We start from the raw sequence: 18,381 nt of genomic DNA on the forward strand, positions 1-18,381 counted from the left end.
TTTATTCTTTGTAATGTTGTGAGAAAATTGCAACACACCTGAAATTTTGTTAAACTTCTCTTGGATTAATCCCAGTTGGGATTAACTGTTTAGTTTATATATTACCTCGTACAAGGTGTAACCAAAAACAAAACAGAAGTTTCTCGATATGCCAATATGTTGGTCAGCGTAAATTGTCAGTTTATTCCAATCTTTATCTTATTTTGTAGTGTTTTCGATTTGATAGGTCGACTTCGATTCTATGCCATATTACTGTTATTATGAAAGTTTCTGATATCGTGTACAACAAATAATGCAGAAATATATTTACTTGTGAACGTCAAAACTAAATTATCTACCTTTTTTCTTGTAATTGTACAAGAGAAGCCTTGTGAATTTCATTGTTATTGCTGAGGAGTGTTATTAGAAGTCAATGACAACAACGCACGAGTTTTAAACGAAGAGTCCCCTCATGGATTCATTCTTTTGGCAAATGTACAGCCGGCTGTAGACCACTCGATCCCTATCGCCGTAAGCACTTAGATGGGGCGATAGAAAGAAATTGTGTTGTTGCGCCACCTTTCTATCTTCAGCCCCATTTTACTACCTACCTGCCCTCATAAAGCAAAGCCTTTTATGAGAAGACGCCATACCAAACCAAGGAACCGGGGTAAATAAGTAACGAACAGGACAATGAAGTGAGAAAGTGGTGTTCCCACCGATTTAACCGGTCTTTACTTCCTTTTTCAACCCTCCTTCTAACAATAAATGAATAATGCAGCAGTCAAACATTGTTACCTTTAAATTTCCATTTATGAAGTTAAAGTTTTTACAGAAAAGAAACTTTAAAACAAGGCGAAATTAATCATAATTTAGTTGAATCCTAGACTACCCTTAGAAGGTCAAAAATCATCGAAAAGTTATCAAGTGAACGTCATTTTTTTCTTTACAATTTGTAATTGTAATTCCAATAATACCACAAAATTAATTTAAACAAATTTCCGGGATTACTGGCGCTCTTTACAATCAGAATTGTTTTATCTTATTGGCTTTCTATATCACATTGTCGTTATTAATCAACAGTCAAAAACAATATTTTACTAAACAAATTTTGCTTTATCCTAGCAGACTCAATTTAAAAAGTAAAATGTTATTCATAAACATAAATATTCCTGTTTCATTTCCACACTCTCATATCAACATACTGGAGAAAATCCTGTTTCAGATATCAATGGAAAAAACTATTGTGCTGTAGAGTCACGAAATTATATGATTATTCCGAGAATCAATAATCATACAATTGTGTGTGTTAAAATGTAACTAATAAGGAGAAAGAAAAAATATATTTTGTCAGTGGAGGAGGTAGATAGATAGAGAGAGAGGTAGATATATATATATATATATATATATATCNATATATAAACAGGCAGAGAGAACAAAAGGGAGTGAAAATAGGTGAATAGAAAAGAAGGAAAGAGAGAGACAGAGAGAGGGAGAGAGTATAAGAGAAAATAAGAGTATAGAAAAACAAAATAATTAGGGTGTGAAAGAGTAAGAAAGAATAAAAGCGTAGAAAGGTAGAAAAGAATGAGAGGAATAAGAGAAAATAAGAGCATAGAAAAACAAAATAATTAGGGTGAAAAAGAAAGAGTAAAAAAGAATAAAAGCGTAGAAAGGTAGAAAAGAATGAGAGAGAGAGAGAGAGAGAGAGAGAGAGAGACAGAGAGACAGAAGGGAATGAGAATAGGTGCACAGAAAATAAAAAAAGAGGGAGGTGGAAAGAGATAGTGACAAAGGGTAAGAAAAATGAGAATTGAAGCATAGAAAAAATGAAAGAGAGAAGGAGATAGATAATTCACCTCCACTTTTCATGTTCTATTGAATTCATTAATGTCCTGTTAAACATCAATCTCTACAATTTTACCGTATTTCGACACTTTTCCAAGATTATTTAATAGTTAAAGAGAGACCGACAGTAGCCATTTTTCGGTACCATTATCTCAAAATCGTTCTGGTCTATAAGAAGCAACCTTTTTTTATTTAAAGTTTTATTGTTCCTAGTGTTTAAAAAAATATTTTCCACTCCTGGGTAATTTTAAAACAATTAATCACTGTTTATTTGCCTACAATTGCTTCTGATCGAGCATGGATTTTTCCCGCCCAACTTACAAATACTTCCTTTTACAATAGCGAGTTGACTGGAGATGTTTTAGTTGTGACGGTAAAATACGAGAGTTTTCAAACAGCTTAAGGAATGGGAGTTTCACAAAATTACTTGATGTACTTCTATAGCCCGTAATCTCATGAGACAAAAAATGTTGCAGCTTAATAAAACGATATGTTTTAAACTGCATTTATTTGGTCGCTACCCTCTTAAACTGTTTTATTGATTGATCTAGTTGCTTCATTAGACCTTTTTCCTAACTATTTTTTAATTTGTAATATTTTCAAGACTACAATGAGATTTTTGACAAAGAGCAATTTATTTATTCTAAGTCAATGATGTTACACCATTTGGTGTCGTTATTTTTGTTTTCAAATCAAAAAGATAAGAGTAGTTTCTGTAATTTAATTGTTTTGTCATTTTATTAGGCATGGGGAGGGACGGAAGGAAGGCCGAAAAGCAGAAGGGAAAATGCCATGGACCTGACATACATCACTGAAAGGATCCTGTCGCTATGGTTTCCTTACGACATCGGGGCGCAAGAGTACAGAATGGGCCACCAGCAAGTCGCGCACATGCTTCAGAGCAAGCATGGATCAAGTTATATGGTAAGTTTTAAGTTTATCATTCTGTAACTACACTATTTAGTGATTCGGTTCAATGAATGCCCGTCGTTAGGCACCTGATAACACGGTACATAAAGCACTTATCCATGGCTTTTCGGTACAATTAAACAAAAGAAAGTTAACAATACTGCGGAACGAACACTTGCAGAATGTAATACTATAAACTCCTCCAGCAGTTCTCCTGGAACAAAGTAAATTAGAAACTAGAGAACTTTGCCTGCTTTTGACATTAATTAAGAAGCCTCTTCCTTGCCTTGAACTAAAATTATGGTTGACCGCAAATATATTTATATATATTTTATTTCTTAATATTATTTTGTATCAGGGAACCCTACAAATGATTGAATAATAGATTAAAAATTGCTAAAAATGATCTTACATACGATCATTTCTAGTAATGCTATTTGGAAACTTGAAAGATGTACGTACACGTTTAGTTAAAGTATCAATTTATAATTAATTATTAAATTAAAAATAAAGAGAATTTAAATGCAGAATTATTAATTAATACAGCTAGATGTGAGTAGTATTATCAAATGTACCTCCAAATTAAATTATTATTTAGATTATCCCAAAAATAGGTCTTTTGACAAAAGGTGGTTTTGAAAGCGAGAGGAAAGACTTTTTAGAGACTTTTTCAACCAGGTCGATGTCAATTAGGATCCTTATTGCTTTATTGAAGGTGAAAAAACATTTTTTTAATCCAAAGCATTGTTATAAAACCACAAGTGTTAAGTACATAATATTATTATTTTTATTTTATAATTTATAAATCAAATTTATTTGTAAACAATTCTTATTTAGAAATTTAAAACAAATATTTGTATAAAATATTCTTGGAGTGATGGATCTAGGGCCAAATCCGAGAGGACAAAGCCCAAATACTAGCCCCACACCTCTCTACTGTATGCATTCCCCACTTAGACATCCAAACCTTCACCATTCTGAAAAAATCCTTAAAGAACTTGACGAACCATTACCTCAATCTCTCGTTCCAAAACCGTCCTCTCCTGAAGAAGTCAAGGAGGTCATCTTAAACCTTTCCAAAAAGAAAAGCCCCGGTTACGACCTACTCACTCACATCAACCAACTGCCTAAAAAAGCCATTATCTTCATGAGTTACCTATAAACGCGGTCCTACGCAAAACCCATATCCCTATTCTTTGGAATTTTTTTCCATCAAGATGATCCCAAAAGCTAAAAACCTAATCACCTTCCTAACCCCTACCGACCCATCTCCTTATTCCCAAAATACTGAAAAAGCTCCTATTATTGATCCGCCTGTCCATGGAAATTTCATGTAACTCAATTCCTCTATACCAATACATTTGGCTTTCGGGGTTGCTACTCGACTGACCAACAAGCACATGGCGTTATTTCCACATCTTTTGAGCTAAAACAATATTGCTCAGTTGCGTCCTTGAATATACACCAAGCCTTTGACCGGCATTCTAGATACAATAAGCTCAAGAACATCCTGCCAGCAACCTATTACCTTATCCTAAAATCCTATCTTAACGATCGTTACTTACAAGTATCCCCCAAAACGTCCATCCTATTCCAGCAGATGTCCCACAGGGCAGCGTCCTCTCTCCTCTGCTCTATTCAATTTATACCTCCGAAATACCGAACACAGTCACCCTCACCGTGGTCGATGATACCGCTATCCAGTCTCTTGATAAAGAGACAATGCTCCCTTCTATGTTTTCCATCACACCATCCATACCGACCTAAATCTAACTTTTGTTACTCATCTTGCTCAATTCCGCTACAAAAGGTTTCATTCCAAACTATCCCACCATTCGAACCCTTTCGTTAAAAACCTCTCTTCCACCACATTACCCAATAATCCTCACAGGAGTGAAAAGTCGGTGGCCCCGCGACAACCTCACTACTTGACCTGTATCAATTTCCTCAAATTCATCGATTTCCTAGGATGGAGCACATTCCACTCATCATGTTAATGTTATACCGTTTCTATCACTGGATGGTTGCTGTTAACGTTTCCATTTTATTGTTTATACATATATACTATTTGTTTTACTTCTTGCATCGAATGAATGCAGTTGTAACAAAAAGAATAATAAAATTTTTTTTATGTTTACTGCCTTTTTGATTGTATTTAAACTAAAAACCATAAGCATTTATAGCCAACGATTTATGTGTGGTACTTAGTGAGTGTATTTGTATAAACAATGTTTATAAATCCCAGGCCCTGAAGATGATTTCAATAAAGATCGAAACGTTGCCACAATAAGGAAAGTTTTTCTAAAATTACGTCACACCCGGCCGCATCTCACGATCTCCAAATAACCAACGATTTATTTTTGTCACACATTTTTTATGTATCTATAATCTACAATCTGTTTAATGTTCCACAATTGCTTAAACTGTAGTGGCTAGCCCCTTTGATAGTTCTCACCGAGCTAATGGCTGTTTTTTTTTTAAATATTATTCTATAAAATTGTGTTGTTGTTTTTCAATTTTGGAAATAAAAGACGTCATCATGATTTATATAACTTAAGAAATAAAGTAATAAAACTTGGTATACATAAAAGTATTCTGAGTTTGTGCCCTTAAAGACCTCGATAATATTTAACAGAGCTCGTTTCATTAACCTAATGAGTTTAACACAATTCTAGGTGTTCAATTTATCCGAACCAAGAGGAGGAACGAGACGAGAACACGTGAGGGTGAGAGAAGTGGGTTGGCCTCCTGACTTGGCACCACCTTTGGAGCGATTGTGTTCCGTGTGCAAGGACATCGATTCTTGGCTGAGCGAGGACTCTTCGAGAATTGCCGTTCTTCATGCAAGGTAAAACAATCAATGAATCACTACATTTATAAGCATCATTTAATAGGAATTTAATCAAAATGTATTATATGAGAACTTTGACCGGATAGCTTAGTCAATGGCCCGCATAAGGAAAATAGCTTGAAATACACGATGTTTAAGACCCCGAAGGGAGATTTCGGCGTGCATATCCGGGAAATCGCGCGTAATCGCTTGTAATATATCAAATGAGTTTAACGAGCCCGGATTTTTTTTTTTTTTTTTTTTGCCTTCTCTCTTTTGGTCTGGGATCTTTAATAATACCCCCGAGTCCAAAACGGCCTCGAAAAAATTTACGACCTCTCAGAGATGAAGAAACGTGACTGCCCATTTTGTATTTAACGCAATTTTGTCATTCTAACATGTGCTACGTTGTTTTGTTGTTCCGTCATTAAATCACTTCCCTCAAAAAGCAAAAGCAGAATTGGGGTCATTGTCACTATCTTTCATTTAATTTTTCATAAACGGCTTCCTTAAACGTATTTATAAATATCGTGTAATATTATTTTTACAACGATAACAGACAGTTTAATAATGATAAAATTAAAAATGTTTAAGGTTTAAGCAAATTGTTTCATCAGACATCATAATATATAATTTAGATCAAATAAAAAATATTATATATGAATATCATTTACAAACCGTCGTAAGTGTCTAAATTAACATTATTGGTTAAATTAAGAAGCCAATTGTTTTTTGACCAACTTCCTTTCATCGTACAGGTTTTTCAAATTCAATTCACCCTTTTGCAAATTACATTCACTCTTTCTACCATAAATTCCTATTGTATAAATATTAATACATACTGCACCTATTTCTATATTGATTTTTTTTCAGTTCACGTTTTTTCACGGTCACGGAATAAACTTCTGATGCATTTTCTTTCCGTCTTAATGTATCACCTTCTTGACAGAGTATAACAAGTATGCAGGATGTCACCTTAAATTGCTCAAAAATGAATAGGGATATTTTTAATTTGATCTTATTATGTTAATTTTAATGAAATTAACCGATATATTCTTGTTAGTTGGATAACACAAAACAGAAAGGACAAACCAAAAACAAACGATGTGTTATTTTAATGACGGATTTACTTAAGAACAGTAAACATGAAGATTACTCAAACGAACAACTTTTCTCCATTTTAACCCAGTTGTATTCTCTTTAACCGTTGGAAGACGTCATCTTGAGCCAGAAGTTCGCAATATTATTTTGAGAATGACTCACCGAAGTTACCAGCAAATGGATATCGCAGAGGCAATTGTCGTAGTGTCGCTTTTTGAGCGTAGTCTCCCGGGCTTTAGCCCCATTCCGAAAGACTGGAAGTGTCAGTAGGAAGCCTGGTAGTGGATCTCAGCGCATTACCGCAAAGGGAGGCCTGAAATATTGTATTTGCTGCACGACCAAACCCTTTCCATAATGCCCGCCAGATCCTAAATGAAGTACAAGATGTTTTGGCAAGGCTTTTATCAACACAAACGATTCGTAATCTTTTGTAGGAAGTTTGCCTCACACCGTACGCCACTTTGAGAGACCCTGCAGCAACTCAGGAGAATATGGTGCATTGCTTTCCCGTACTCGGTCGTTCTTAAAAGGACAATGAGGATCTTTAACCTCCGCACCTAGTCTTATCGGACGTTTTGATTCTCAAGATGAGAGCTGACGTCCCTCCGCATACGACAGAAGTATGTTACTGCCGCAGCATTGGTTTAGAAGCAGCTCAGCCCCGAGGGGCCAAGACAACCTCGCTCCTCGCTTGCAGAATGTAGAAGAATATATAGGATAAGAATATGGTGCAGCGAGTGCCTAGAAGAGAACACCAATTGGAATGCTATTATGTTTACTGATGACACGCGTTTCTGTCTGTATAGTGATAGCAGGCGCCGAAGATCTACCGAGAACAGGGGATGCGTACAATCCCTCACTTCGCGCTCCCTTCAGTGCAATTTGGTAATGGCTTGGGCTGTAATTTGCAATGGAGGACGAACTGGACTTGAACATTGCTGCAGGCAACCTCACCACCGAACGTTATGTCCAAAAAATTAACGAGGAGTACATCCCTCAAACCAGGGATCTCATTGGCAGGGATTTTCGATTTATGGATGCCAGATGTCATAGGGTTGTTCATCAATGTTTAGAAAACCTGGGAATTTCCCATCTTCCCTTTCCCCCTTTGCCTCCAGACCTCAATCTCATTGAGCACATGTGGGATGCGTTGCAGAGAAAGCTTTTCGATCATCATTCGCAGCCAGTTGACCTGCAACATCAATTCCTTATGAAATTAGTGACGACCTTATTAACAGTATGCCTAACGTGCACAGAGGTTTTAGCTAACATAATTGTTTAAAAAAATTATTGCGACCAGTAAACGAAATTATGGAATTAAAACCTTTTATTTTGTTATTTTTCAAAATCCCTTAATTAAATTTTCCTTCAGTAAAAACGTAATATTTCTAATAAATTTAAAATAAGAATTTATTTTTGAGCAGTTACTATTGCTGTTTGAATGAATGAGTTTTTGAAATTAAATATAACTCTTACTAATTATTTAGCATTATGTGATGTTTGTTAATGTAACATAGATGTAGAAATGCTTTGGCGATTGGTGAAATTGATTTGCAAAAGACTTAATTTAATTTGCAAAAAAAAAGGGAATTTAATAATAATAATGTGGGAAGTTTAGGGGCCGAGGTTTTCACCGGTCCTTTGCGCGTTTTTACTTCTTCTACTACTTACTTTTTCTGGTCTTTCACGCACATTTTTCAAACTGCAGCCATTTTAGCGTCTCAATTTGTTACTGTCTCTCTTCTTTTATATTAAATCTAAGTTTATATCCTAAAATGCTAGCCTCTCAGTACCTCCGGTTGTCAACTAAAGAATAAATACAAAACATACAATTTATACACATGTATATTATACATCACCACTATACACAAACATAGAAGTCCGATTCGGTCACATTCATACTTACAGAGTACTCGGGGTGGGTTTGAACCCACTTCGCTTTCACCATCAACTGGGAATTTAATTTGCGAAAGATAAACTTGATTTGTAAAAGAGTGAATTTAATTTGCAAAAACGGAAATTTAATTTGTGAAGGTGTGAAATTGATTTTCAAAAGAGGGAATTTAGTGTGCAAAAGGTGAAAATGATTAGCAAAAGAGTGAATTTAATTTGCAAATACGGAAATTAATTTGCGAAGGTGTGAAATTGATTTATAAAAAAGTTAATTTAATTTTCAAAATTATGTATTACCATAAACAAAGATTGAAATCTTCAATTAATTCATAAATCTTATTTTAATTATTTTGTAAAAACATTAACTATATAAATTGTTGAAACCAGGTAGGTATGCAACTCATAAAAAGGAGAATGTGATACAGTTCTCAATGTCAATGTTTGCCTGAGTCTGAGCACGTATAAATAATAAATACGCGTTATAATTTAGAACATTTATTTATATTGAGGCTATAAATTTTTTGAATCGCCTCCAGGGTATTCGGAGGCGGTTGTTATTTTCAGTCATAAGTGCGCAGAGGCAATATTTTTGACAGGGGTAAATGCTCCGTTGAAATTTTATTTTCCGACGCGAATCGCTTTTTTGCACAGCTTCATATCCGAAAAACCAATGCCAAAGCCCTTGTTCTGAACAATGTTCACAAAAGAATGAAAGCATATTTCATTAATGAGAATATTACTTAAGACAGGCCTAGGCCCCAGGCGGAACTGGCAATGTGCAAGTAAGTTTCTCTTAACTCAAAGCCTTCACAGCCTATTGTAATGTTCCATATTTTAAGTGACGTAATAATAAAGGGCTTACGTCGTCATTAATTCTATGAAACCTAATTATAATTATGAATAAGTTTGATATATAAATAAAATAATTATTGTATCTGTATTTATTGTATACAATTATTGCATAAAATAATCCAAATTTTGAATTAGTTGTGCAAGATATTTTTTACATTAAAGTTAGTTAATGGTCATTATCTACTTTATGAGATTCTGAACATTTGGTCGTTACCGCTTATCCTGGACAACCTCGTTGTGTTGATCGACTCAAATCAACCCCAGCAATAAAATAGATGGCAGACAGACTAAAAACGTTTCTACTTACTACAGAGCAATATGAAAACGAACTAAAAACAATAACCATGGCACACACCAACAAAATAAAACAAACGCACAAATGCCTTCAGAGACTTCCAGGACCATTTCACTAGTTTGGAATAATGGTTCAGTTTCATATGATTCAATTTTGATGGGGTGGGGAAATTCCGCTATTAAAATGACGTTAAATTTTTCACTCCAATCCTTAAATATTTATCGAGTTCCAAACATTTTTTAAGTTTGTTTTTCCAATCGCTGCCGTTAATGAATCAATTGTAAAAGATTCAAACAAATTTCCATCTACTGATAAACTATGATTGATTACAGGGGGAATCGAGAGAGGATAGGGGTGATCGTCGCCGCTTACATGCATTACAGCAGCATATGCGGCAGCCCGGAGCAAGCTCTCGACAGATTCGCCATGAAGAGATATCTAGATCACAAAATCGGCGAATTGGAATTGCCATCGAATAAAAGGTTAGTCTGTTCTTTTTTTTTTCTTTTTTTTAATACAGCTAAAGGTATAAATAATTAAACTATTCCATAAAAGCCAATCAAGAACGTATGATCTCGACCGTTTCTCTTTTCATTATCGTTTATATTATATTCTTAAACGTTTTTCAGCATGATTATAAAATGAAGCCAACTGTTACAACTTAGCAAATAAATTATTACTAATTGTTTGGCAACATGAAAAAATACAAATTCAGGTTTTTTAAGAGTGGCTAGAGATTTTAGACTTTAAATCTTTTTGCAACACATACTCTATCCACTCTAACATTGACTCAATGTCTTTTTGTTTAAATAAATTTGCAATAGCCGAAAAAGGTAATAATCTGAAGGCGTTGTGTCCGGCGGATATGGCGGGTGTGGCAGAACGTCTCAGGTGCAACAATTTTTATTGCGGAAGTTCATAAAGCTTTCAGCATGTTATCTGTCGAACTGTATTGTTGTGTAGTTCGTCTTCCCTTTGCTCAATCCAAATCCTAGGACTGTGCTCCAGGAGACCTTTCCCAATCATTGGTTGCAAGGGGGTTTCCATGCACAAAATAATGGTGTAGCCTTGATAAAGTGACGCACTCTCTAAAGCACAAGCTGCACGAGTTTCCTGGCGCGCATGATCGCCTTAAGCATCCTCATCATGCATTTGGACGATAGGGCCAAGGAAGCAGACAGCGTGCGAGGTCGCTAAGACTACAGCTGACCTCGGACGGCGGGTGCTTCATCAGGGGCACACCGGTGGCCGTGGACCGAGTACTTGCTTATGATCTCCGAATTAACTCCCGACCTCGTGGGAATCGGGTGGATCGGATTGCCGGGAGCGTACAGCCAGCGAGGAGCTATGACTACGCTGCCGGCGTCCTTCGTATGCGTGAGGAATGGTGGACTGCCTTTACCGTAGACATGGTTTTTTCTAGGGGGTGGTTAGAGATTCCACTAAAATCGAAACCGCGCCCGGAGCGCATCCGGAGATTTCGGCGCTAGCGGAGCCCCTACACCAAGGGAGATAGAGTTGTCGTCTCGATCTAGGGAGTGCGTGGGAGATTGGCCGATGCATTTCGACCACTTTTTGGGTATCCCTTTACGCGCGGCACTGGTTAAGTGCACCACGTTAACCACCCCCTCGGAAGGGGCAAGCGGGAGAAGTCAGCATGTCTGTCGATGAGTCTGTGGATTTGTGGGCTTCTACACAGAACCTCACGGAAGAAGCAGATTTTCCTTGCGCGGAGGTGAGTCGCTCCTAACTAACCTAAGTTTAGATTCTCAAAGGTGTGATAAGGTCTGACGGCTAGGTGCACACGCTAAAGAACCTCGATGTTACATGACATTGCGACCCCAGTGGGAACGTATGTTGTGTGGTTTGTCCCCTGTCTTTTGTATAGAACTAGATCTTAACGCATTTAATCCGGTACCTGCTTGGGACAGCAGACGTACTCTTCTTTTTCTTTCTTTAAATAGAAAATTACAGTGGTTTATAAAGACAAAAAATGATGAAAATCTCTTTTATCTTATTAATTGGATAACGTGCATTAAGTACAAATTGATTATTCTTTTTGTACAGTAGTTATTTCGTAAACAAAGGTCGTATAGTTCAACAACGTCAAGAAATCAAAAATCTGACATTATTTTCTCATCTGCCCAAACTGAGCCATTAATTCAATCAACTTTATATTTGACATTTTCAGTTTGTTGGGAAGCATCATAAATTGAGCAAGGAAGGAGGAAAACGGAACGAGCAGATATTTTATACAGCGAGTTGCCCCCTGGAGGCTTCCAAATGAGGGCCTACTTTCAAGTCGAGGCGGTTCTCTCTCGGGAAAACTCTTTTCCTTTCAAGAACTTGATACCTTGGCAATGTAAAACACGTCTCTACGTCCCAGTAACGAAATACCGGCTAAAATTACATTTTTGCATTGTAAATCATCTTAAAACGAATGAGATCTTTGTGTTTTTGTTTCTTTTTAAAAAAATTCACAACTGGAAATCTTGTAGGTCAGAGCATCCAATTTAGTAAATAAAATTATAATTACCGTTACAATAAAAAGAGCCGTGGTTTAGTCAAAAGATTTGTTGTGGCTTCTCATTCCAATGTCCAATGTTTGACACAAAAACTATGCTGAAAAACCGCTTGGTCAGAGAGTTTGAAGTGAAGGATGACTCAATGAGCGGAATGTGGTCTGAAAAATTCGAATGCTGCCATACAAAGTTCAAGCCGACCATCTGAAGTGATCAGGATGACTCTCGACTATTGAGGCAATAGCACTCGTCTATTTTCAAAATTGATTGGTCACAGTCAAGTGTTAATCGCCACGCCAAAAAGTAGTAAAAGAAGAAATCCCACAGAAACATTCCAGCCAGCTGAACAACGCATGAAGCCGTTCCAAACTTTGTAATTCAAGTGGAAAAATTTGAAGCAATTGTTTGAAAAGCACAATTTTTTATTTACGAACTTAATCCTAACATTATGATCTAACATGCTCTCTGTTTTTCGTTTGGAATGAACGCTGTAGCTTTATACCTTGGCTACAGCAGGAAACAATGGCTCATATTGGAGGGTTTAAGAGGCGTTGCCCTGCTTTAGCGGATGGAACAAAATTTTGTTTCAACAAGCAAACGTCCGGCCGCACAATGTCTGACCTAGAAAGCAAAAACTTTCCTAAGTGGATGTTATCGATCTCCTACCACTCACACTACAATCCTGACCTTGCTCCTTCAGACTACCACTTCTTCCTACCATTGACCTATTTCTGTGTTAAAAACGTGTCTAACATTTGAAGACGTAAAACCCGGACAAGACGATTTTCAATTATATAAACTAATGTATTGTATACACAAAATTCATTTCATTTCGAAACTAAAATATGCATTTTGATTAATCGTTTTTATATTTTTTCTCTTCTTTGCATTAGAACAGCATTCAGTATTAAATCTTTACTGACCAATTTACAAAGTGGTTACCAATTGTCGTTATTTTTTCACCAGCAAATCCGAGCAATGTAATAACTTTACCAGAAGCCTTCGTGAAGCTTTTATGGAAGAAAGTAATGGGAGAAATACCAATAAATGTCATACTGCCCTGAAACAACGCCCAGAACCGGCAAACTTTCTTTCCACCTGCGCTTAACTGCTTCTTCTGAACATTGAAAACTTAGCAGTTGTCAATGAGTTTTATTGACGAATTATGGCAATTCATAATCCCCTCCATCAACTTTGCTTTTTGTCTACAACACCGCAGAATAAAATAAAGTTGTTAATAAGTGCAGTTCGCCTATTTTTAGAATTTTGGAATGTGTTAAATAAAATGAACTTATCAATGAAAACGTATTAATGTAAAATAATATTTATGCTTCATTGAATTCAGTCTTCATTGAGTCTTATTTATCATTACAATCAAATTTATCGTTATGAAATACCCATTACAAGCAAATTTATCATTAAGAAATACATTATCTCACAAAATTGATTCTAAAATATGAGGTAACATTGAAACTAATTAAGTTTTGTTGCTATTTCATTAATCCCTTTAATTGATTCACATAACTATTCACATAAGAGAATATTGCTAATATATTTAATGAAGCAATGGCAAATCATGGGTTAAAATTAAACCTTTGAAGTACACTCTGATGGAGAGATTTAACGCACCACTCAATTTATTCAGTTTAAATTAAATCCATTATCTTTCTACATTAGTAACTGGTAGGAACTATCGTAGTCAAAATAAACGGTGAACATTGGTTTAGTTGCATCCCTTGTTTACTTTTCTACTGATTAATCCCATTTTCACAAGTATCATTATGCCCTTCCATTCTGCTACGCCTTATGATCGCTTTATTATTCTTATTCTTAAACTTTTTTCAATGCGCCAGTCAGGCGTTTGAGTAAGTATGTCAGTGTCAGAGTTATAACATTATTAGAGGAAGGATACAGCCAGCGCGAAGTCGCCAGGAGATTGAGTGTAAATCACTCTACAATAGGAAGGGTTGTTCGATGCTTCAGAGAAACAGGACTTCATGCTTGAAGCCAGGAGAGCGTCGATCCGATATCTGATCTGATAAACCAAGTCCAAAATGTTTCGTCCAGGACTGTAAGAAGAAGGCTGAATGATTCAGCATGCCAGGTTTCATTTCATACGAGAACATGTTAATTGGACATTGGAAATTAAGGACGAAAGTTACAGATGTGGTAAGAGTTGGCCTCAAATATTAAAATGGGCGTTTATATGGAGACGCTCAGAAGAAAGATACGCCCAATGCTGTATGGTTCTTTAGGTGGCATTCCACGGTGGGTCATTGATGTTCTGGTGTGGTATTTCCTTGGGCGCCCGCAAAGAATTGGGCATGGAAGATCTCTAACTTCATATAGGTACTTATAAGACATAATCGAAGAACATGTAGAACCAAAAATTTCCCCACTTCGGTGAGAGATTCTTACTAATGCAGGATAATGTCAGGCCTCATAGAGCATCGGATTGTGGATGACTACCTGAATGAGGATGGAATTGAGTGCTTGATGTGGCCAACTCGAAGTCCAGTTTTGAACCCAATCGAACAAATTTGGGACCCTCTTAAGCAACAACGATAACAGATAAACCCAGGTCTTAACACCCTAGAAGAGTTGGAAACGTCGTTCTTGACGAATGGGAAACAATTCCTCAGGATCCGAGAGGAAAACCGAATAAAAAAGTAATTTTTTGTTTTGTGTTTTAAATTTTTTTTTCTTCTTTACTCAATAATTTTTTTTTTACAATTAGGTAATAAGCATTTTATTGTTAAATGTTCAACCAAACTTATTTTTAGTGTAAAAAAGTATGAAGAAACCAAAATACGTTAAATTTTGTCCATCAGCGTACTAATGCTGGAATTGAAAACAATTGTACATTGTTTTAAGAAAGTTAGTGCCCTAAGTAATACAAGGGAAACAAGAAGTTTCCGTACTTCAGTAGTTTAACAATGGTCCGGCTTAGAAGGATCTTATGGAGAAAGCTTAATTTATTTCAAGCCCATTAGCCGCGTTTTAAGATAAGTCGAGATAGCAATCTTACTATGGTATATATTGCAAATAATATTCCCTTCATGTTACATGAGATTTCTTTTATCGAACATTGGAAAGGTTGGAAATAACTATATATCTCGTAAAATATGAAAGAAGTGAAATGTAAGATCAATTTCTCAATTTAGTATTTTTTTTAAACATCAAACAAACAAATTTTATACTAGACTCTCACGGAAGAAAAACTAATTCAATACCTCGTAGCATACTGGCAATGGTGACTTATCTTAAGAGTTCTTTAGTCATTAAGCAAACGTGTTTGTACTTTCAGTGATTTAAATATGAAGAGGAATAAATTTTTTAGGTTGTATTGTTCTTAAAACCTTGAATCAATGGCAATATCGGTCAAGTGGATTGTGTAAGCCCTATAGAAATTATAACTTATTGATAAATTCCCTTCTTGAAAAACAACATTCAATTTCAAAATGAGAATTTTTTAATTGAAATACAGCACATAAAATATTAGATGAATATTTGTCATTGAAAATTTATTAAAACAAATAGCAGGTACATTTCGATTAGCTCTTTTTCCATTTTTTTAACCATCACTGCCGAAATTGTACGTTAGGCAATAAAATTACAAATATAAACAAATTATGTACAAACTTTAATAGAAAGAGCTAGGAATTTCCTATTTTTCCTCCTTTCTCAAACAGTGAACCATAAATTCTTCTTAGTTTTTAAGAAAATAGCTCCTTATTGCTTCTTTCTACTAATGGGCCAAGTAAATTATTGTTTCTCTGTAAAAGGAACAAACATCTGATTGATTCACATTTTTAAACATTCCCTGTGAAACTTTTATTCACGAATAAAAGCAATGAAAAAAGTTTCGAGGAATTTATGATTAAAATTGCTTAACTTTAATTTAAAATGTTGCATATTATAGGGAGATATCCTTTCACCCAATATGTACCTAAACTTTAATAGTTATTATTAATGACTTAAAAATGACCTGAACGCAAATGGACTTGACATAATTTAAAAATCGGACAATAAACAAGTCTGTTTGTATTTTTATTTTTGAAACGTTTAAAAACTTACAATGCGAAGGGAAGTGTCAAGCCTGACAACTGTCATTTACATTCACGATTTTTCTTCCATTTCACCTCAAAACTGGTTCATTTGCATAAAATTTCTTAACTTCGTGTTTTTAACAGAGGTTTTACATTTTACTATATTAATAATATTCCTGATTCTTAGTAAACATTTATTTATAAACTGTGATAATAAGTTAATGCGGGATTTAAAGGTAACACTTTTATTTGCTTTTTCCGACAAATTTGGCTCAATAAATTCTCATTACAGGGAAAAACCTCCATAGAGAGTTTAGGTAACGAAGCCCGTGATTATTATTCATCGTGAAGAAAGGGTGAAAGTAAAGTATAAGAAAGAGGAAAGGGTTGGCGGCTGGTTAATATGAGTTAACTCACCCGCTTTTCTTGGGAGCTGGAAAATAACTAATTGTAAAGTTGATTTTCCCCTTGAGGGATTTAAATTCAGGAATACGCTCTGGGGGTTTTAAATCATACGAACTGCTCGTCGAGAGGGGCACCGGAAGTGAAAAAGTATATCAAGAATCCGCTCACCCCTTCGAAAATAGTTAACTCGAAGGCAGAAATAAGTTCGTTCTTACGAGAATGGAAATGATACGGTGAAGACCGCGATTGCGAAGTTTCGCAAGCTTAGCATATGTTTCATTTGTTGTTGTCGGTTTAATTTTGACTTATTGCCGCCTGGTATGATTTTCGTTCTTCCACATTTCTGATGACTTCAAAAACCTACGACCTTCATGGTTCGGCGGCCGTAACAACCAGTCATTTTGTTGAACTCGACCTTGCGATGCTGAAGACGTCCTTCAATGACTAATCGTAAAATTTTAATCTTTACCTGTATTGACATTCAGTTTAGGCCTAAGATTTGACTAATAGGTCAGTCTTTAAACGCATTTTTTACACACGGGACAAAGAACCAATAGTAATCAAGAGAGAGTGAGTTAGTTCGAGTTTACTTTGCTAATAAATAAAAAAGTTGTCATTCAATGGCTTATCAATAACTGATTTTTATAGCCTATCTTGCTAACACACGAGAATAATCAATCAGCAGACGAGCAAATTTGAGCTTTTATTGAAATAAAATTCATAATTATATTGTGGCTGATCAACGTAAGAAAGTCAAAATATTTTTTTAAACGTTTCCTGCTCCCTAAAACCGCTGAAGACATTTATTGTGATTTTTTTCGAAAATCACCAAAATGGTGACTAAAACCGCACGTAATGGCACAAATCGGTAATTAAATCAGAACAGGAAAGAAAAAATAAAACGTTTGAGGGTTTTTGTTGATATCAGCCTTATTTTTCTCGCTTATAGTGGCAAAAAGTATTAATTTTGTCCACTTAACTGAAAGAAGGTAAATTTAACTTTCAAGTGATTGTAGTAACGTTGAGTTTGGATAACGACCAGAGTTGTTATGAATTTTGTTGGACAATGGACAACATCAAGAAAAAAATGCTCCGGCAAATTCAATCCAAAATGTTTAATGTTTGTTTGCTTTAAAAATTCAAGTTTAAGGGCTTTAAAAATGTTTAAAATGAATTCGAATTATCCTTTTGTTTTGAAAAAAATTTTTTTTTGCCTATTTTACTAGAAGTTTCTTTTCAGCATTGTTTTACATATATGTATGCCTATTTCATTTATTATGTTCCTGGTTATTATTTTTCTATACTAGATATAATATATATAATAGATAAGATAAATTAGTATAGATAATATTAATATGTATTATTCTATACTGATTGATATCATGAAATACAGCACAACAAAGACAGAAAACCCAAAACTTTGAAAAACTATGTAAACTACTTAAAATGTTCTTTCCCTGATCTTAGGGCCCATTTGCAAGACGCTATATAATTGAGCTATATCCTGGCTTTTTTAAAGTGTAGTTTAGTCAACTTCGATCATTTTGGTCAACCTAACCAGGCTGGTTTGGTCTGTGAAACGCGTTTCCGTTTCTCGCTATCTTCAGTAGTGGTTCAACAAACACTAAACTAAATGACGCAAACTTTATAGTGTTGGGTTTATAGTTTGTTATAGCCCTTTTGTCGTCTAAACCACTA

At 35.3% G+C, this 18,381-nt stretch overlaps 1 protein-coding gene across 10 annotated transcripts in view; it reads left to right on the forward strand.

The window, feature by feature from the left end:
* LOC106667887 (tensin) overlaps nt 1–18,381 on the forward strand; it is a 302,717-nt gene that overhangs the window by 196,646 nt on the left and 87,690 nt on the right. For all 10 annotated transcript variants that reach the window (XM_024226959.1, XM_024226962.1, XM_024226966.1 and 7 more), the window contains 3 exons: nt 2,572–2,751; nt 5,412–5,584; nt 10,040–10,189. In XM_024226959.1, the coding sequence (XP_024082727.1) occupies nt 2,572–2,751; nt 5,412–5,584; nt 10,040–10,189 (503 nt within the window). The remainder of the gene's footprint in view (nt 1–2,571; nt 2,752–5,411; nt 5,585–10,039; nt 10,190–18,381) is intronic.

The sequence above is a fragment of the Cimex lectularius genome, unplaced genomic scaffold (genome assembly GCF_000648675.2).
Source record: "Cimex lectularius strain Harlan isolate CLEC.00 unplaced genomic scaffold, Clec_2.1 scaffold149, whole genome shotgun sequence".
Lineage (NCBI taxonomy): Eukaryota > Metazoa > Arthropoda > Insecta > Hemiptera > Cimicidae > Cimex > Cimex lectularius.